At 25.1% G+C, this 22961-nt stretch overlaps 2 protein-coding genes across 5 annotated transcripts; one reads left to right on the top strand and one right to left on the bottom strand.

Moving 5' to 3' along the window:
• The first annotated feature begins 14343 nt into the window (after positions 1-14343).
• On the top strand, positions 14344-16107 carry LOC113549130. The gene is made up of 3 exons (XM_026950297.1): positions 14344-14405; positions 14473-15194; positions 15895-16107. The coding sequence occupies exons 2-3, from the start codon at positions 14478-14480 to the stop codon at positions 15934-15936; spliced, it is 759 nt and encodes a 252-aa protein (XP_026806098.1). The 5' UTR covers positions 14344-14405; positions 14473-14477; the 3' UTR covers positions 15937-16107.
• A 733-nt stretch (positions 16108-16840) lies between these two features.
• Positions 16841-22852, bottom strand: LOC113560712 (cleft lip and palate transmembrane protein 1-like protein). 4 transcript variants are annotated; one of them, XM_026966753.1, is made up of 11 exons: positions 22741-22852; positions 21821-21987; positions 21659-21756; positions 21242-21574; positions 20999-21145; positions 18773-18911; positions 18514-18702; positions 17478-17665; positions 17275-17410; positions 17094-17209; positions 16841-17030 (listed from the first exon to the last, which is right to left on the bottom strand). In XM_026966753.1, the coding sequence occupies exons 2-11, from the start codon at positions 21974-21976 to the stop codon at positions 16943-16945; spliced, it is 1590 nt and encodes a 529-aa protein (XP_026822554.1). In that variant the 5' UTR covers positions 21977-21987; positions 22741-22852; the 3' UTR covers positions 16841-16942. The 4 variants fall into 4 exon arrangements, with proteins under 4 accessions (XP_026822554.1, XP_026822556.1, XP_026822553.1 ...); XM_026966755.1 differs by having other exon boundaries at positions 22756-22831; XM_026966752.1 differs by having other exon boundaries at positions 22595-22811.
• Between the last annotated feature and the right edge of the window lie 109 nt (positions 22853-22961).

Genomic DNA, 22961 nt, shown 5'->3' with positions numbered 1-22961 from the left:
ACGTCATTTAGATACCCAGATATCGGCGATAATTTTAAAAACTTTTCTAAAAAAATACTTAAATAACAATTTAAATTTTAAAAATACTATGAAATATTATGAAGTATAAGTAAGTTACATGGCATTAGTAAAATCTCGAATTCCATTAATTATGATATTAGATTCGATGTTTTAAATAAGTAGTAACGTTTCATTATATTTTAATATACACAATATATGAATTATCGATTATGTTAATGTAGAATTTATATATAATTTTTAAAATAACTTGCTCAAATACCTATTTATTATAATAGGTAAGTACATTAAAACCTATAGTATACAAGGTGACTATACTTATTAACAAGCATTGTATGTCCGGTCACTTATTCCTTTAATGTTAAATTTATGTTGGATTTTGAAATTTTAGAGTTAACTTTGCTTAAAGGCTATATTTTTAAATTCAAATATACAGAAGTTGTACATTGTTTAAGCTATGTCATGTAACGGTATAGACTTATTTTTTAAATGAGAAATAACCTTTTATTGCGAACAATTAAGCAAATTATTTTTTTTTAAATATTTATCAAACTACATCCACATAATAATCCTGAAAAATGGTTTTAAAAAACTTAAAAATAGAGGTAACTATATAAGTAATATTTAATCTAGTAAGTAGTAATTACAATAAAACAGTTTTTGCAAAGTATAAAATATTGATGAATTTATACTACCTAATCAACATACTTTTTAAATTAGCATAACTCCAGGATTTTCCAAAACTATATACAGTAGAACATCGATTATTCGCATTAATTGGGATCGAGTGGGTGCCGATAATCAAATAAGCATTAAAAATAAAGTTAAAAACTAATTTACTGTGCGTAAAACGTACCTATAATATGATACATTACAGAGGCCCATAGTAGATAATAAAATAATCTCGCATTTCATATAATATAAACACGACAAAACGAACATAGCTAACGATAGAACTAAATTAAATTAAACTAAAAATAAATTTGTACAACAATTTTGAGGTGCGGATAATCGACGTTCTACTGTATTATCATGGCTGAACGGTGGTCTTATTCTTAATACACTACATAAGGTTAAATAACTTAAAAACTACTCGTTCAAATGTTAGTTTGGATACAACTTCTATTTGACTATTTAACAATTATTTGGAAAATCGAATATAAGATAGTAAACACTGAAATCTGACGCACAGTTCGCCGATGACAATATTATCACTAGCGCTTTTGATATAAATATGTTTTTTAAATACAATGCTTGAGCGTTGAGCCCAATATCTTTCAAAAGCAAACGGAGAGTGAATCTGCCCCCTACACCATTAATCTATACACATAAATGATAGATAAGTGAAAATTTATCTACGATACAATTTAAAATAATAAATTAATAACATATTATAACAATAATCAAACAAATATAAACAGATACCAGTTATTTAGTTATACCTGTTAACAATTAAATCAAAGCTATAATGCTCCAGTATGGCTGATGCTAATTTAGTTATGTTTAAAATTTGAATACAATAGTATTTAACATAACTATACAAATTATACAAGAATACGGAATAAAATAAATATTGTAAAAATTCAAAACTTTTAGTTAAGAACTATATGTATTTTTAATGGTAGTTTTTCCTATGTATCATCTAAACAAAATAATCACAGATAGATAAAATAGTCTTAACATTTATTGAATAATTCACGCAAAATATACAGTGAATTAAAAGTACAATACGGTTGTCAGTTGTCATTGTAAACTGTTACGAAGTGAAGAGAATTAATTCAATTTTCAAGGATTTTGACCCATTTATCAATTTTTGCTACTAAAAAACACTAATAAAGCATGCAAATATAATTATCTATAAAGAGCTCAAAATGAATTACAATTATTTGAAAATTATATCATTTATAGAAAAAATTATAATATAAATACTGAGTAAACATTTTAAATTTTACGGCTATTCGTTTTTGAATTTTAAGAAAATAAGAAATCACTTTTATTGAAAACTGGTTAGCGTAAAAGATTAAGACCATAATGATTTTAGAGGAATTGTAGCCTATGGTTAATAAAATCAAAATGTGTACAATGACATATTCACATACAAACATTTGTATTTTATTATAAGACACACAAATATCTACGTAATCAATGTGTCAGTAAATTAGTAAAATATAAAGTTTCAAATTTACATGAAATAAAAATAAAATACACAATAATTAGTAAATAAAAATATGTGTAATTTCAATGTTTTAAGTAAAGTAGCAACTTTATACTTTATATTGCATGTAATAGATACATACAATATTTCTGGCAATAATAAACTTGACCCGCTTTTGTTAGTGTCTTTGTAAAATAAGAACTAATATAATAACTACTTGGAGTCTTTTTATAACAAGTCAAAGAATATTTTTTTTTCATAACTATTTTATTGTAATACTTTATAAAACGTTAATATTTCTTGTCTCTTGATATAAATAATTATTTAATTATTTAACTATAAGATAAGAATAACAGTGTTAGGTAATTTTCCACACCACCTTTATTATTAAACGACGTACAATAACATTGTCCGTATTGTTTAATAACTTTATGAGGTATTACACGAGGCGCGTTTTTTTTATTGTGGTGTCCCCAGTAGGCCTAATCCACATCGTAAGCGAGAACGCATCATATGCAGGAGCGTATTTAGGAAGGGGCTTTAAGTCCCGTTGCCCAGAATGGCCAATTTTTAAAGATTTAGATTTTAAGAATTTAAGAATTTAATTTCGTACTTTATGAGTACTGGCGCAGTGATGTCAATCGTTAATATTTTTCACAGCAAATGTGTGCCATAGAGGCGTAGAATACTATAGTATTTATACAACATGGTATTCTATGGTATTAACAGTTTCACCATTGCGCGGAGTAGAAGTTTTTTAGTTTTTTGAGGCGGCAAAATATGTGTTGCCCTTATCCTAAAATTCCTAAATACACCACTGATCATATGAATGCATTCAATTAATAAAAAAAATATACAACTAATAATACCAATAATACTATATAATTTATTTCAATAAGGAAATCTAGGAATAAAACTACGATTTTCGCTATTCTACAAGCTACAAAAAACGGATAATGTGTATGATATGTGTGTTGCCGGCCGGCGATAGTCAATATGTTGGATGAGTGGATGAGAGATGAGCTATTAAATAAGTGTAAAATAATTAACTACTTATATAGTATATACTACATTATTACAACTACAATATATACTAAAAATAATTTAATAAGTCTATGTACTAAGTCCTTTCGACAGTTGATATTAAGATGAGCTTCTCATTGATGCTGCCAATCTTCCTCCGGGTTGAAACGAAGCCAAGTGCCGACACATTTCCCATCAGCTTTCTGACAAATTCTTCTTCACTAATAAATACTATATAATTATATATAGTATACTGTACCTATTACGATTCTAAAAATTATAATATAATACAAACAAATCCTTTCGACAGTTGATTATCAGTTGAATTTCTTTTTGCCGCTGCCAGACGTCCTCAGTGTTGAAATACAACCGACACATTTCCCATCAGTTTTATGACAAATTCTTCCTCACTAATAAATATTAAATATTTATATATAGTATACTGTACCTACTACGGTTCTAAAAATTGTAATATAATACAAACAAATTAGTTGGACAGTTGATATTAAGATGTGCTTCTTATTGATGCTGCCAATCTTCCTCCGGGTTGAAACGAAGCCGAGTGTCGACAGATTTCCCATCAGCTCAATGACAAATTCTTCGTCGGTGGATAATCCATGATCCGTTGGTTCCTATAAAACTTCAACTAATATGCTGATTAAATGTAATTTAAACTTATAGAAAAATTTTAATGTTTAAGAAATCTGTGTTGGTGTTCTTTTATTTTTGAATTTAAATTAATTTTAAATTTTATATTCATAATTTATCAGTTAAAAATGTAAACAAGAACTAAAAAGATTATAGTATATTGCAGTTTAACTTTCTGTTCGGTGGCCACCTTTTAAATTTCTCGCTCTCTTTTATAAGAAAGTTAAACAGCACAATAACTATAAAAAGTATAAATTTAAACATACACAAAGACTAAATAGCTATGTGATAAGAAAAAAAATTGGTAATTTATCAACGTATTATTAAAATAAAAAGAACACCTAAAACCGTAATACAGTATATTATCTGAAAAAAAACCATAAAAATTAAATAAAAAAAAAATAATTAACTAAATAAATAATAATAATTATAATAATAATAATAATAATAATAATAATTATTATTTTAATAATTTAAGTAAATATTCATAATATACTGTATTAATGTTAAAAAATTATAGTATTAAACAAACACAGCCTTGCGACATTTATATTGTTATTCAGATGAGCTTCTTATTGATGCTGCCAATCGTCCTCCGGGTTGACATTATACAAAAATATAGCGTAGTTATTTCAGTTTTTTTGTTTTTCCGATATTATGGCAAGATCTGAAATTTTTTGTTTTATTTTACTATTTACCGCCCAAAGTACCAAAATACCAAATAGATCCATATTTGCTACAAGAATTCATGACAAACAGAAAATAAACTACATAATTGTAAAATCATTATACATTTTTCGCTACGCCCACGTCCAGGTGTACTATTATACTACTACTCTAATATAGTATAATCGCGAATAATACAATTAATACATCGTTATTATTTCTCACAATTTTTGTCTACTATAACTAATGAGTAAAATAAGTAGGCATTGTGTACTGTTTTTTCATTGGACCCTAGAGAATAAAATATGCGTCTACATCAACTACATCGTTTGACTAGCGCGGATCGTTCATATAAATTAATATATTTTATTTTAAGTTTAAAAAATAATTTTAATCCCAAAAAAGAATAATAAAAAAAACTTACCTAAGCGTCGACTCTCCCGAGAAACCGAGTTGTACCAATCTACAGTGTATACGGAGTGGTGCACCGCCGCCAAAGAAACTCCAAATTTTCTTCGTACGATCTTCATCATGATTCTACATGGGAGTATAAAAATATTTTATGAAAATAAACAGCACGAAATGAAAAGGAGAGTACTTGTCATGTACTGAAGACTGTTGTTTAACGGCTGTTCATTAAGACTATTATAAAATTGTTAATCGTCTTCGACGAATGTCGTCGATTGTCGTATGCCATAGATGACGAATATTATAATATTATAAATCTATGGTTTTTTTTATAGAACTCTTTGGGATATTATACGATCTATTTTTCTATTTTAGCTGTTTGGCATATTAACGTAAAATTGAAACATCTAAACTATAGACCAAATCTTTAAAGATATTGTAAAGTATTAATATTTTATTCTAATGAAAATGATTAAAAATTATTTAGTGTGTGCTAAGTAATTTATTTATTTATTTTTTTTTTTTTTTGTGTAAAGTTTGACAAGTTACATTTTTTCCGAAAACATTGCATTTTTCATTATTATAATATTGTATAAATAATAAATATAATTTATACGGTATTATATTCTTGTTATATACTTTTGAGTCAATAGGTACAACCCTTTCGTAAAATAATTTGAATAAATAATATCTTAAGATTAATCTACGTATGTCATTGTGTATAATATAACATGTACAAAAACTTATCTGTCCCTACAAATAATATTTTAAATAATAACAAAATATATAATATCGTAAATATACATAATTTCAAAATATTTTGAAAAGATACTATGTGTAAGAAATACTCTCATAAAAATTTAATTAATGTTTTAAGTATCTAAGATTATTTGCTTTTGAACTATAACAAAATATAAAAGTTATTTGAGAAAAAATATTTATTTTAGAGTGAGTGTATAATTAACATTTAATAAGTTATAGGTATAGAACTGAACTTCAAATAGTCATACAAAATAATGTGACTTTTCAGTAAACATATTATTTTTTGTTTTAGGTTAAAAAAAACTAATGAGAATTCCATTATAATATTTTTAAATTGTAGATATAAAAAGAAAATATTTATATGAATATCTAATGAAAAAATTAATTTGAATATTTTATAGATTTAGCCGAATTCAATCAAAATTTTAATTTTAAACATTTATAAAACATACCGTGACTATACATTTTTTATTACAGAAAATTAGTGAACGATTGATGAAGAAATTTGTATTAAATTTTAAATCATATTTGCATATCTATAATTTTTTTCGGCTAAATAAAAAAAAAAATTTAATTGTTTTAAATAATGAAAATGCTTTTAAAATTATACAATTTATCTATAGAGAAATCATAATGTAGATAAATGGTAAATTTTTCAACATTTTATAATTAGCATTTTTTAATTAAAATTAAATTTGTCGATATTATACAAGTATATAACGTAATAATACATTTGTTTTTTTGTGTTTTCGATATTATGACAAGATTCGAAATTTTTTATTTTATTTTATTATAAACCACCCAAAGTATTAAATAGATCATATTTGCTACAATAATTTATGACAAAAAAGAAACTACACAATCGTCAAATCAATATACATTCATTGCTATGTCCAGGATTCAAGGTATACTTGACGACTTAATTTTATTCTTGGCTATTTTATACATTGGGCCAGTGGTCTGTAACCTTTTTGGACTCTCGGGCCACATTGACAAATTAAAAACTGTTTGCAGGCAAAAAAAAAAAATTAATGTTCTTAAATTTTTTACTATACAAAAAAATATTGTTTAGAACTTTAAAATAAAAAAAAATTCATCGTTTTAGAATTTAAAGCGGGCCGTAGACAATAGCTCACTGGTTGCCGGCCATTGCATTAGACGATTGGAAATAAAATATAAGTCTGTCATCTAAGTATAGCAGCTTGTACACGTCAATAAATATTTATTTTAAGTATAAAAGATAAATTTAATATTCCATAATTATGGGAAAATTAACTTACGTAAGTATTCTTCGACGTTGTTCGGCGAAATCGAGCTGTATCACATTTACAGTTCAAACGTGCACCACCGCCGAAGAAACAGCTAGCTATTATTTCTTCATTCATCTTTTTTGCGCTTCAGAATGAAATTATTAAAATACCCTATAAAAATGAGAGCACTTGTCATACACTAAAGGCTGTTGTTTAAAGACTGTTCAATAAAACTATTAGAATTATTAACAGTCTTCTACGAATGGCGACGATTGTCGATTGCCACGGATGATAAATATTGTAATAAGGTGATAGATCATATGTTTTTTTTTATAGAATTCTTTGTGATATTATAGGATTTATTTTTATATCTCAGCTGCCTTGCATACAAAACTTTTGGTATTTAATAAATTTCATACGTAAAATCATAATAATTGTATATCCTGAATTTTTTTTTTTAATTATAATTTTATTATTTCGATAATTTTTTAGTAAAATTTTTCACCAAAAAATAAAACCATATAAATATGATAACATTTCTAGCTTTTTTGTTTTTCCGATATTATGGCGAGATCTGAAATTGTTTGTTTTATTTTACTATTTACCAACCAAAGTACCAAATAAATCATATTTGCTACAAGAATTCATGGCAGACAGAAAATAAACTACATAATTGTAAAATCATTATACATTTTTCGCTACATATTCAGGATCTAAGGTGTACTTATAACGACTTTATTTTATTCTTAGCAATTTTATCATTAATGCATGATCGGTAACCTTTTTGAACTCTCAGGCCACATTCAAAAATTAAAAACATTTTGCGGGCCAGATAAAAATAAAAATTTTATATTCTAAAATTATTTATTATGGGAAAAAATATTGTCTAGAACTTTAAAATAATAAAATAATAATAAAAAAAAAATGTCAGTATTTTAGAATTTAAAACGGATCGTATATACAATAACCCGCCGGTTGCCGACCACTTCATTGGACTGGACGATCGGAAATAAAATATAGGTCTGTCATCGAGGTAACAGCTTGTAGAAGTCAATAAACATTTATTTTATGAATAAAAAGTAAATTTTTTATTACTCCAAAATTATAGGATAATTAACCTACGTAAGTATCCTTCGACGATTTTCGGCGAAATCAAGCTGTGCCATATTAAACTTCAAACGTGCACCGTCACCGAAGAAACAGCTAGTTTATTTCTTTATTTATCTTCTTTACGCTTCGGAATGAAATTATTGAAATATTTTATGAAAATGAGAGTACTTGTCATGTACTGAAGGCTGTTGTTTGACGACTATTCAATAAAATTATTAGAATTGTTAATTGTCTCCTACAAATGACGACGATTGTCGTTTGACAGGGATGATAAATATTATAATCATGTTTTTTTTTTTTTATAGAACTCTTTGTGATTTTAAAGGATTTGTTATTATATTTCAGCTGTCTTGTATACAAAACTTTTGGTATCTAATTAGTTTCATACGTAACATCATAATAATTGTATATTATCCTGAATTTTTTTTAAATTATAATTTTATAACGGTTATTAACGGTTTTATACGGTTTGACTAAACTAAATGATTAATAATTTTAAAAATATTTAAAAGTTTAATCATTAAATTGATATTACATACTAAATAGTTAATAAATTATAATCTATTACATATAATAAAGAAGGACTTACAAAATCAATAAAATTAATTTCTAAATACAAGCAGTTATTCACATTCAACTCGTTATACACATATAGTCATATATCATTTCCGTTTCAGTACCGTCCTGTTTAGGAATAATACATACTCTTACTATTTTTACTGATTTTAAAATGTATCGATAAGTTTTAATTAATATGCTCGATAATTTGCAATATTAATATATATATATATATATACAATAAATGCATATATTTATGGTATTATGGTTTTGTTATTTTATCCTATAAGTGTATAGTCAAAATATTTTGAAAATTATAATATGTATAAGAAATGCAAACATTAACATTTGGTTAATGTACTCGGCCGGTTAAAAAAGAAAAATGCTATTTATACAATTAATATTCTATAAAATGGGTCTGGTAATAAGACGATTATGTATTTTCGGTTTCACGTATTTTATGCATTGCGCGTTTAGGAATAAAATATGCATACATATGCGTTATCCGGTGGGTAGCAGATTGTCCAGTGTAATAAGTATGTATTTATTTTATGTCTAAAAAAGTAAATTAAAGCTCCAAAAGTATAAAAAATCAAACTCACGTAAACATCGATTTTTTTTGTGAAACTTAGTTGTGTCATATTTAATGTTCACACGTTCAGTAACCACATCGCTGACCCAGGAACACCTTTCCTCGTCCGTCTTTACCGCGTTTCGAATGGAAGATATTGAGACATTTCATAAAAATAAGCTGAACAGGACGGCATATGCGTGTAAAATATTATATATATTAAAGTACGGTTTAACGATTTTTACGTCTATTTTTTTCTCCTTTAAAATTATTTCAATCGTCTCCGACGAATAGCGAAGATTGATGATTGCCATAGATGATAGATTAATATGATAGATCCACATCCATAGATTATATACTATATTATTATATTGTAATATTATTATTAGCCAGACATTTAAATTTATTCGGGAGTTTGCCGTTCGAGAAACTCAATTTTGTACTTATACAAATTTTATATGCACAATAAGGTGGAGGGCGGGGTAGATTATATAGATGTTGTTCAGTACATTGAGACTAGACTCATTCAAAGTTTCTGCCATTGGCATCGCATAAATTAGTAATTAGTTGTTATTATCGATATTTTTTGCCTGTATTATTATTGAATGACACCCGTCTTCTCATTATTAATGTAAAAATATTATAATATTATCAATAATCAATATTAATATCGAAAACCATCATAATTATTTTTAAAATAGACAAAAATATTAAATTATACTATAATTTTCTTCAAACTTTTTTATTGCTTTACTATTTTTTTTTATGGTGAGTCACCGTCTCAAAACCCCTGACAAGCCGCCACTGCAGGTGTTAATAAGTTTATGGCATAAACAGCTTAAAACTAATCTACATAATATTTTGAATACTTCTCTGTTAGTGTTAAATAATAATACACGAATTGGTGTCTAAATATAGAAATATTTATGGGTGGGTGGTTGATAATTAAAAATAGTGTGTTATGCAGTATCTCGTATGTATATCGTTAGAAATAAATATAGTTCCATTCGAATGTAACTATTAACTAACTAAACAGTTTTTTAGTAGGTGGGTCTAACACCAGCATTTTTTCCCCATAACATGAAATATAAATCAGCGCCACTGGACTTACGACTAACCTCTAAGACTGAGAGTGAGAATATGAATAAAGTTAAAATTTTTAAGCAATAATAATAATATAATACAGTGAAACCTCTATATAGTGGACAATCATAGGGAATTATAAAATGTCCACTATAGTGATTGGTTGTCCACTATTGAGAAAACCTGTACATAGAAGACATTTGTGAGAATTTACTAAATGTAAACTATAAAGAGATGCTGTAGAAAATTGATTATACATATAGGTACATATATATTATATATACATTAAATATTAATTTATTATTTATTATATAATAAGTATGTATTAAAAAGTGTATAAAAATGTTTAATGTTTATGTACAATTAAAAAACTTTGTAATCTTTTTTGAGGTAAATTTTTTCTGCTCTTCAGAGTAAATTTGCAAATTAGCTACCATTTTTCATTTTTCGAATAAGAAAATCCTTAAGATAAGATAAAATATGAACATATGAAATATATAATAGATAAATATAGTATTTTAAATTTTTATTACTTAAACATTTATTTTGACATGTATTGTGTTCATTTAAGAGAGGTAATTTTTAATTTTGGTATCAATTTTTAGTGTCTACGTCCATTATTAGGAGTGTCCACTATTGAGAGGTGTCCATTAATAGAGGTTTTACTGTAGTAGTTATAGTTATATGTATAGTTAATAGTTATACTAAGTTATATACTGTTCTGATTAATATAAAAAAAACATAAGATGGTGACCAGACATGAGTTATGGCTATTTTAACTGAGAAGTGAAATGTAACTTCAGTTATTACATTTTAATTTTTTATTAGATGTATAAAGGAAACCTAACATTATGAAAGATTTATTTATGAAATAATTTATGCGTATGTTATTAAAACATAAGGTTATAATAGAAAATATTTTTTAATTGTTCATTAAACAAAAATTATATGGATTATGCTAGATAACAACTGTATTATACTAGTGCTACTACGATATAATAACGTAAAATGCATTGAAATACATTGATAATTAAAAATTAATAATACTAATTATAAAATTAATTAATTTGTAAAATCCTTATGAATATTTTAATCTCGCGTCAATTGAATCCTCTTGCGTCAGTTAGTCACCGGGATCTAGCTGTCGAAGGATCTATGTGACCATTCACCAGTAAAAAGGTCAGTATCATGGAATAAAAATACTTCGAGCATATCGTTCAACTTACGAACAAATAACAAATTATATGGGATAACACCAAGATTTAAAATTATTGTAATTTGTCATTTGTGTAATTGTATTACATGATTTAAAAAAACGCTTGCCAAGTCAGAAATCGGCATGTAAACTTTCTTGATTTTAAATTTTTAGAAATGTATTAGTTTTTAATATTTTAATTTAGTGAGATAGATCTCCGAAACCGGAGAGCGGATTTAGTTGTTTAGGGTCTTGTTAGATTCACATTGTCTAGGAGAAGTGCAGTGAAGATTTTCAGAACTTAGTTTATAGTTAATTCACTACAGAGCTTATTTCATTTTACATTTATTTATATCTTTATAATAGTATTACACTGCACTACATATATTTTACTGAGTTGACCGTACACTATTTTAATGTATATACAATTGTTGTTTCCATTGTCCTCATTGGGAAATAACTAATAAGTATTATAAATAATTTACATGATACTTAATATTTTTGCATAAGCCTAATGTAATTCGTGAATAATATTTAAACAAAGTGTCCACACGAACGAACAGAAATCGTCCGAATGCTTATGCGTGCTCGTTCGTATTCGAGTTAGCTCACTTCGAACGTCGCATTATTGTTCGCTCGTGTGTACGCAGCTTTATAAAAACTTGCTAAACATTATATAATTATCGGAAACATAATAACACTGCAGTACTGTACCTATTTTGCCTATACTATACGCCACGTTAATTTGTAAATTTACAAATTAATTTAGTATTAACTATAATGTAGATATTAAATATATTAAAAATATCACAGACCTAATAAAAAAAGTATCATATCTATTATTAGATATTTTAGATGATTATTAGATTCGATTATACATGACAAAAGGTAATCGTTGATGTATACCTTTGTACACGTTGTATATTTATTCCGTTATGGTTATTTTCAAAAAATTTATATAAACTATTGTCATAAATATATAAAATAATAAGTACCTATGTTAGTTACTTAAAAAATGAGTACCTACAATCTACATATTCTACATAATATAGAATTTTGAACTTATTTTTATATCTAGATATTTTTTACATTTTTAAACTGTATTTTTTTAATGAATTCTTTTTAATTACAACTATAATTTGAATTTTTATTTAAAACTTTAAAAGTATTATCAGCTATTATACATTTACATAACATTTGATAGATTTATATTATGAGTCATTTAATTTATGTCAGTGAATTATATTACGTATTTAACAAAATATTTTAGATTTATCAACTATTATTGTAAATCAATTATTTGTTTTATTAGTTTAAGTATTAAACGTTTTTTATTTGTTATTTTTGATATAAGAGTGTGTAAAATAACTATAAGATAATATATATAGAAACTTAAAATTAGGTTTAAATTTAAAATGTTGAATCTATCGTATTATTCGTATTCCAGTAGGCGTTACATAGAAACAGGGAACTTGATTCAAATATGTGATTGATTATAAGATGAATGGATGGATGGAAATAAGTTTAATAAACTTACTCAGTTTTTAATGGTTGATTAAGCAGGAGGTGATTCATCCAATGATCCAATACCAATACCTGATCTTATCTGATCAAATTTAAAATATAAAAAAGATATATCATAAAATAGTGAAAAATTTGTATGGCTATACAATATATTATATAATTGTAGAGCTAGAGTCATCACTCATCAGAGTCTGTGTCATCAACATTGATGTTAAATATGTATTCCACATATCCACCTACTGACTAGTCTGACTAGCCGATGTATTGACGGTAGACAATTCTCTCGAGCTTGTCTAATCGAATTAAAATTGTATATAAAATATATATCTATAAATATTATACAATAATAATTATAAAACGAAACGAAAATGTGTGTGCGCTAACTTTATTTATTTTGTAGTAATATCATTGGAGGTTTTAATAATACAAAATAATAATTTAAACTTTAAAGTAGTTGACATATAATAATGACATAATTTGTGAGCTGGAAAATTAATATCATTGATGAACAAGTAATGCATTGCAATACGTGACCTCGAGGTACACCAGAAGTTACACGAAAAGGTTTGAGTAAAAATGTCTGTATTCTTAGATGGTATGGTCCTAGGCTCTAGAGGTCGCTAACACTCCTCTCTCACCAGAAAAATAATTATAATAAAATAATGAATATCGTTATTATTCATAGTTTACATTAAACAATAATACATAGTAAGAATATAATTTTGCCCAAATTTGATCTTAATGACTATTCTATATAAATAAAAAAAGTTATGCATAGGTATATATTTAAAATATTTTCATATATAATTATTGTATACGAAAAACACATGATGAATCTAGTACCTAATCAATTTTTAAGAATTTTTACCCTGCAAATAATATTTTTTATCAACGTTCATAAAAAAAATAGAAAATTTAAAATGTCTATTAATAGCAATTCACAATATTTTGAATATTTTAACATGTATAATATTATGATTTCAATGGTTTCATTCTATTCATACTGCTACCAAATGGCTAGTAAATATTGTTCTGTCTTCTGTGGTAGAACATATAAAAAAAAAAATAGGTACATTGTATTGTAAATTGTAATTTGCCACATTTGCAACGTTCTCCCGACCGGTCCCACTGGTAAATGTGCGATCACAGTACAATTATTATCAAAATATCGTTATTTTGATAATTTTGAGGATTATTTACTATAGTTTGTTTTGCTGTATTGATAAGAATATACATTACCTTGTTATAATTAATTGACTTATTTTTTAGATTTATACTTAATAGTTAATAGCTAATACAATATATTAAGTTTAACGTAGATAATTTATTAATTTTAATTGATATTTTTACATTTTTTTCACGCCCGTTTCAACTTTTCTCGATATTTTTAATTGTACAAGTTTGAAACTAATATGCTGTAAATATATTTAGCAGGTAGTTGAACGAAAAAACATACAACTAACCTCGTTAATAATTATAATATTATTGCTTTTCAAATTAGATACCATGAACATTTTGAAAGATAGCGATGTTAAAGATTACATATCAACATTAGACGGATTAAGTCCAATTCAGTGTGTGCCCTCAGTCTGTCAGTGCATTAAGGATAATATACCGGAAAACGTTCATTCTAAATATTCTAATATCGCATATCCTTTCAGTAATAACCTGGCCAAATTAGCTGCCAACCAGGAGCCAAAAAACATAAGACTGATTATAATGTACATAACAAAGATTACTTATTTCAATGGAGACACAATGAAGTTTTTAGTCAATGAAATGTTAGAATGCAAAGATGTTGCAACAGTTGAACAATATTACAACGTTCTTGTTAAAAACTTCGAAATGCATCCACCATGCGTTCAATATATGGATACAGAGTATGAACAATTACTACTCGGCTCGTATAGTAAAGATTTTGGAGAAATGACTTTGTGGGATTATATAATAGAACTTTTGAATCAGATCACAAGTGGTTCTCTTTTGTATGGAGACAATACGGTATTTGATTTGGCATTCAAAAACTGTTTTAGATTTTGCATATGCGTTCTACAATTTGACTATGAAGTGTCCAAAAAAAATAATAGTAGATCTTTGGTTGCAAAATGCTTAAAGCTTAATTCTGAAAGAAAAACACGAATGAGTGAAATCACTAAACTTTTGGATATGTTATTTAACACTGGGTATGATTTTCAATTACCAGTTATCAATCTTGCAATACTTGTAAGTCAATTTAAATGAGATTAAAAAGAAACTATTTTTTTATTGGATCTATTGTTTATGTTTTTGTCAATAAGACTTTTTATTTGTATAAATTAATAATATTAGTTTTCATTCATCATGAACAGCAAACTGATTAAATTACTATTTGGTTTATTAAAATTCAAAATTCAATTTTATATATAATTAATACTGGTTAAATATTATATTATAATTTATTGAAATTAGTATACTTATTAATTAGTATACTTTATTACTTTTAAATGCACCGACATGTGTAGCAATGTATTTACAAGATTCAAATTAACTTGATTATTATTATTTATTACCGCTAATTATATTATTATAAAGTATCTACATCAATGATTATTTTTTTGCTATTAAGTTATAGTAATTCACTATTATAAAAAATCTTGTTGAACTAATCTTATTGAAAAAATACTTAACACTTTTTATAACAAATAGAAATAATTAAATATTTGATACTTGAAAATAAGGTCACAAATTTATAATATATGAATATGTGATGATAAGAGATCAGATTTTTATGTTTTTACATATTTTAGCTGAGAATATGCAACTACAATTGGATTAGCTTTCTTGACAATTCATTTTCTTATGAACTGATTTATAAAATATTTTAGTGCATAAAAAAGCATATTTCAAGGTTAATGAATGTTTTTTGCAAAATGATATGTTTTAGGAATATATTGCCATATTGCAGTTTAATATGAACATTATATAAAATAATGCAGAAATATTTTTGACTTCTGTCAATTTCTATCCTTACTGAGACAAGAAATTGAATCAATGGATCGGACCATTTAATAAAAATAAGAATTTATCTACAATAGATGGATCAATTATAATTTGGTTATTTAACTATATACAATAAGTTTTTATTATTATTGTTCAATACATGTTGTTATTTTTTTTAAATTTATAAAACTGAATTTTAGGTATGTAACTATGTAGTATGTGCTACTGTCATACATAATATAAAACATAATTAAATATACACCAGTATAATATACTATAACTATTTAATAGTGTAATTTTATATAAAATAAAACTGTTGAATACTATTCAAAGTATTTATTTTGGTAAATAAAATTAATATTATTATTAAGAAAGTGGCCACCTGTAGAAATCACTGTTGTAACGTAATCATATTGTATATATAATTAATACAAATTCAACAATTATCCCAATTACAAATTTATTAAAATTGTTTGAGAATACTAGCACAGATTAAATAAAAAATATTTAATCTGTAATACTAGTAAAATACATAGTACAGTTACATACATAACATTGTATTTGTTTTACATTTTGAATGTTTAGTTATGTGCAACGAAAAATACATACAAATTATTTATTTTATTTTCAATTAACTTAAATCGGCAAATAACATGTTAAAATAATGAACAAGTAAAATTAATTACTGGCATTTGTTATAGCAATTATAACATTGTACATTTTAAAATGTTATTAAAAATAGTTAATATATATATTTTTTCATCAATCACCAAAGTAACATTAAAATAATAATATTGGTACATTAAAAAAAAATGTTTGTTTTGCATAACTTTCACACTTATAAGTATAGTAAACAACAACTACATATATTTAAAATATCACAAAGAACATATCAAAAAAATATATTTAATGGTATTAGGTGTAAACAAAAATTATATATTTTATTTTTATAACATAATTATAATAATATCAAAAATAGAATGATAAATAAATTAATCAGTTTTTGTCTTAAGTTCTTCAGAAGGTAATTCAGGTACTTCAACATCTTCATCTAATCTACTCTGATCCACGGGATACAACCTAATATAAAATATGATTAAATAAGGATTGTATTAATTTTAATTTCATAATGATATTGATTACCATCTTTGATAGATATAAATGAGAAAAACTATATCATCCCTGAAACAGGCTAATCGATGGGCAGTTGGCATTGGAATGATAAATGCAAACAAGTCATCAATGAAAGTGTTAAATGCCTGTAGAACAAAAAAAAAAAAAAATTCAAAATAAATTGTGTATTATTAAACGTCTAAAAACTTACCTTATACATAAATGTTTTCCATGGGAGATTGGCTACTGATTTAAGTCTATAGTTGATAAAAAGTTGAGGTAACATGAAAAGAAAACCAAATGCATAAACTCCATTCACAAGACTTTTAATACTCCAAGAATACCAGCTAAACACATTTTTAGATTAATAAATTTCAAGTATCATGTACAAATTAAATGTGTTATAAATCAAACCTTTTTTGTGGTTCATAGATAAGTGAATAAATAGCTGCACCAGCACATAATGGGTACAAAACATACGAGAGATATTTCATGGATTCAGCATCAAACTTTTTAGTATCTTCTTCAGCACGATTTAGGGTTAATTGTTTTAGTTTAAGATTTTTCCAATCTATTGGTATGATTTTAAACACTTTCCAAATCTAATTTATTAAACAAAAAAAATGTAATGTATATTATACAATGTGATTCACCAAGCATGCTCTTCCCCATTTTCTTTTATTAATGAATTAATTCAAATTCTGATTTCAGAATTTTAAAATATAATTGACTTTATTTTTTTTATTATTTAAAGATTGTTCTGTGGTGATACACACTTTAATTTTTCTAGAGAAAACCTTTTGTGCTGTAAATTATTTTTTTTTTTAAATGTTAAAGTATCTAATTCAAAATTTTAATGTGAAATTACTCAGTTATTACAATGTTTATATTAAGGATACTATTCCTTAAAATAGTTTTACAAATTATAAATATTAATAGATTGATATTAATAACTACAATGTACAAATCCTTTTAAGCGTCTATAGCATCAATTTCTTTCAAACCCATTATTATGACTATAATCCTTAGTACACAAAATTCAAAAAATACTCTTTGAATTTTGATTGATACATCATCATTTTAAGAAAAAGTATCTGTTTGAATAATTTAAAGTAGAAAAGAGGGATTTCATTAGAACATAGAAGTTTGTATTTTTGCAGCACACTTAGTACTGTGTACTTTATATACTAATAGTATAAAAAAATTGAAAATAAGGTATAAGTATACTTAAAAATTCAAAAAATATTACTCATTATTAGATTATGAGATTAAAAATGTAAAACTAAAATAATTAAAAACAATGTTGTCTTGTAAAACTTAAACTATGTTAACACTTTTTTTTTTAAAAATTAATAGTTACTGAAATAATGAGTGTTTTATATTAAAAGAATTACCTGATATTTAAATAATAGGACTATTTAACATTGATAAAATGTCTTTAAAGTTTTACCTCTATTATAGAGCTGATTACACTTGGTATAATGATCAACATTGAAGCTTTTTCTTCAATCAAATAAAGTAATACAACTGTTTGACTAAAAGCACGCCATATAACGAGACGCGATGATAACCCAGCCATAGATTTTCTTGATCGCCAGAATGATATGTCATTTTTAAAGGCTAGGAAATCAAACAATATCTGAGAATAAATAAATAGTACATTTTAATTTTATAGGAAACAATAGAAACAATTATAATTATTATCTCACGTGAACAAATGCAACAATAATTGAAATTAATAACAAATAATGATTGGTATCAAAAATAGCTTTAATTTCATCAATATCTTTATTTTTGAATCCAAATTGTTGCAATGTTACCATAGCTAATTGAGTTTGTGTTAATATTCTAAAAAAAAAAAACAAACAAATAAAACATAGATTTGGTAATGCTATAACAAAATTTAAATCAAAATTACCATATAATATTAATATTAATGTATGTGTATATATAAATAATAATATGAAAATATTGACGTTTTAACATTTTAATTTCATTAGTTTCCTGATTTTTTAATATTTTTTCTAGTTTCAAAAAAAACTGCAAATTATTTAACACAATAGTGCCATAGTGGTATTATTGTATCTAACATGTGGCCTGCAATACCACTATGGCACTAGGTATCGTATTAAATAATTCGTAGTTTTTTTCAAAACTAGAAGAAATATTAAAAATCAGGAAACTGATGAAATTAAAATGTTAAAACGTCAATATTTTCAGAAAAAAAAACTCTACAAAATGGCCATCTTCAATTTTTTTTAAATAATTAAACAAAAAAATGTATTTTTTACCAAAACATAAAATAAATTAAAACATGAAATATTTGTAGTTCTTGTTCCTGTGAATCTTATTAAAAAAACCAGAATTATGATATCTCCATTATTTCAGGAGATACTGCAATGGGTAAATCCTTGTGGGACACTCTGTATTATAAATGACATTTATCTCGTCCATTACGGTTAGGTTAGGTCAACGACTTCAATATGTTTACTACTATTTATTGTTATATATTTTTTGTTATCAGAACAAAACCAAAATAATACAAAGATAAAGTAATAGCATTACGACGGCGATGGAGATAATCTGATGACGGTCATCAGTCTGCTTTTGATGTTTGTTTAATTTTGTTTCACGCCGTCTGTATTTATTCGTTATTTTGTTTATTGTTATAATGCATTATTTTAATTTAATTCATAAATAATTTCTACAATGTCTTTAAATTTTGTGAAAAGTTCAAAACGATAAAACTTACTAATATACTTTGGATATATTTTTGAAAAAGATTATATGTAAATTATATGTAAAAAGAAAAAAATTATTGGAAATGGATTAGATACAATAATGATAAATGCAGTGGAGAGCACATACAATAAATAATGTGGTTTTTTTTCATAAAGACGATCATAATCATACACCGAATGCTGAAGAAATCAGTGTTAAAAAATGTATTTTACAAATAAAAGAAATGTCGAATCAAAGTGAATTAACTTTACAACAAATCATCGCTCAAATGCAGTGTTCTTCACAAGTAGTATTTGCTAACCTCCTTCTAAAAAAAAAAAAAATATCGGGATCTTGCTAAATGTATAGAAGATATTATGTCCACATATGACAAAGTGATCTTGATGAATACTTAATTGGAATTGCTCATAATTTAGAACTACAACATTAAAATGTTTAATGGTAATTTTTATATTATACTTATTATAGATTAACATTTTTATTTAATTTTTTAAAATTAATTTTATATTATAATATATTTTATTTACAATATGATTAACATTTTTATATATATTTTTAATTCATTACATATTATAGTATATGCTATTTACATAATTTATACATTAACATTTTTTTTAAATTCATCATATATAATATGTACTATTTAAATGCTCTATAAATTAACATTTTTATATTTTTGACCTAACCTAACTAGATGATATAAATATAATATTAGCAGGGAAAGGTGTCTTATGAGGAGAGGTATTGGATGGGGAAATGGCAGATGGGGAAGTATCTATGAATCTTTGGATCAGTAGCAAGTATATGCTCAGGTACCTTATATTAGTTTTAATATTGTTATTAATTTATTATAATTGTACAACTACCCAGCACCTATGCGTTTAAAGGCTTAATTAATATCTGCTTGATCATTAATTGGTAGTTAGTACGTATTTGGTATTTACATTTTAATTTGGCCATTACTCAACACATGGTCAGTATTAAAAATTGTGCTTGGCCAGTAACTGGTTTATAAAAAATTATCTACACCTTTAAGAGGGATGATCTATAGTATTTATAATTGAAAGATTAAAAAGATTTTAAATAATTCATTCTAATAAGCTAGGTAAATCAAGCCATTAATCGATCATTCTTGAATAAAAATCTAATAAATCTGATCAATAAAGAGAAAAAAGTATTAAAAATTATATTACCTTAATCCAGTGTAACTTAGAGGTTCATAGCGCAACAAAATGGGTACATGTGTATTATTTTTGTTGATTTTTGTAATATTGAAGGATCTATCCTGAAGAGAGTTGTGTAGGAATATAGGTAAATACTCTTGTTTTTTTTCATATAACCTGAAATAATTATTTTAATTATATAATTTAGAATCCTGACTTCTTTAATTTTATATTTTTAAAATAAAATCATATTAAATCCCATATTACTTTTACCTTATATATTGATAAATATCACTAGGCATATGAATCTGAGATAAATGTAATGGTTCTGTTAACATGCTAACTGGTAATACAGCCTTTATATGTGTCACTGGTTTTTCAACATTCTTTTTTAAATTTTCCCCATCTTGTAGTAATTGAAAAATTTTATATTCAGGTTCTTTATAAATAGACATTGGTACTAAAGTGTATACAGTCTCAGGGTCAGATAATAATTTGGTCCATTTATCACCAGAATACAGTGTTTCTTGAGCTTTACTTAAGAACACATGTGCATACAATGTTCCGTTTCTTTTGGTTAGTCTTGGTAGTTCTACATACATCAATCTGCAATAAAAAAAATAATAGATTTATTCAAAAAAAATTTGAAGTGAGTAGTTTATATCATACTATAAACAGGTTAGGTTATACCTTTCATAAGAAACGTTATAATTTGGTATTAAGAAATTGTTTACAAATATAACTTCTGATCCTCGAGGGTTTGAATGTGGTGCAACAAATATGGTAAGCTAAAAAATGATTACAATAAGAATAATTAAATGATATAATAAATATTTATAGAAAAAAACTTACTTCTAAGTTAGGTTTTCGTAACAAAAATGATTTCAAACATAGACCTTCACTAGTACATGTTGGTGGTTGTACCATTACCCATATTGAGTAAAAGAGATTACCCAAGTATGATAGGAATAAAACAGACACGATTGTAGTAAACGAGGGTAATTTCATGGTGATGATTTCTGAAAAAAATTCAAGTGATATTATAGTTTGGAATTTTTTTTTTATACAATATAGAACTATATTTATATTTATAAGTATTACAATTAATTATAACACATTTTTTAAAATAGCTTTGTTTTTCTTTTAATTTATAATAATCATAATACATAAATTTAATAAATGGGTAATTGCTTAACCACAAGACATTATTTGATTTATATACTATACAGGTAGATACATTTTATTATTTAAATACACTTAAATTTATTAGTAAAAACTGATCATTACAAATTAAGTTATCAAACAATACATCATGTAAGAATAATTTGATTCAAACAATAAAAAAAATATAATGACTAATTAATATTTAAAAAATTACTTATTAGAATTTAGATATCTTACAACTTTAATTAAAATATTTTATTGCTGACTTTTGAATTGCTAAAAATGTTTCAAAAATAACTAAATTTAACTTGACTAGGTAGTTACTTACTTAAAGCATTGTCATAAAAATAATTTTAATCAAGATGAATAATGAGTGAAATATATGAAATATATTTGCAAATAAAAATTTATTTTATTTCTTATGTTTCATTGGTAGATGTGTGTACCTAAAAGTTTACCTACTTTAAATTTATATAGTTGTTTTAAACACAGACTTTAAATATCTAAAATACACAATCAAACATTTCTTCAGTCCAATTGCATAAAAATGTACTTTATGGTAATGTAAATTTGTATGTTTTAGATTTTATTTTATATTTAAATATTACTTATGAAGATTTTACTTCCTTCATAAATCGTTGAAACAGGAAACCCGGTTGGCAATTTTTTTAACAAGACAAGACATGTATTGTAAACACATAAATTTTATTATCACTATCTCTTGTGTTATCAAACATAAGTACCGGTCACAGGTTAGAACGGTATAGAACACGGACTAAGGTTAGTCCGTGAGAACCGTACAGTAATTAATTGTCGTGGTACTTCCACA

Source organism: Rhopalosiphum maidis, chromosome 1 (assembly GCF_003676215.2).
Source record: "Rhopalosiphum maidis isolate BTI-1 chromosome 1, ASM367621v3, whole genome shotgun sequence".
NCBI classification, from domain to species: Eukaryota; Metazoa; Arthropoda; class Insecta; order Hemiptera; family Aphididae; genus Rhopalosiphum; species Rhopalosiphum maidis.
The sequence above is the reverse complement of the archived record's forward strand: the minus strand, read 5'-3'. Positions and strand labels throughout refer to the sequence as shown.

Bases quoted from the DNA above. Each gene is read 5' to 3' on its own strand.
- LOC113549130 (XM_026950297.1), top strand. From the start codon at position 14,478: ATGAACATTTTGAAAGATAGCGATGTTAAAGATTACATATCAACATTA. The intron at 15,195-15,894 runs GTAAGTCAATTT...GATATGTTTTAG, and splicing joins TTATCAATCTTGCAATACTT to GAATATATTGCCATATTGCA.
- LOC113560712 (XM_026966753.1), bottom strand. From the start codon at position 21,976: ATGAAATTACCCTCGTTTACTACAATCGTGTCTGTTTTATTCCTATCA. The intron at 21,146-21,241 runs GTAAAAGTAATA...TAATTATTTCAG, and splicing joins GATATTTATCAATATATAAG to GTTATATGAAAAAAAACAAG. The intron at 17,031-17,093 runs GTAATCAATATC...ATTTTATATTAG, and splicing joins ATTTATATCTATCAAAGATG to GTTGTATCCCGTGGATCAGA.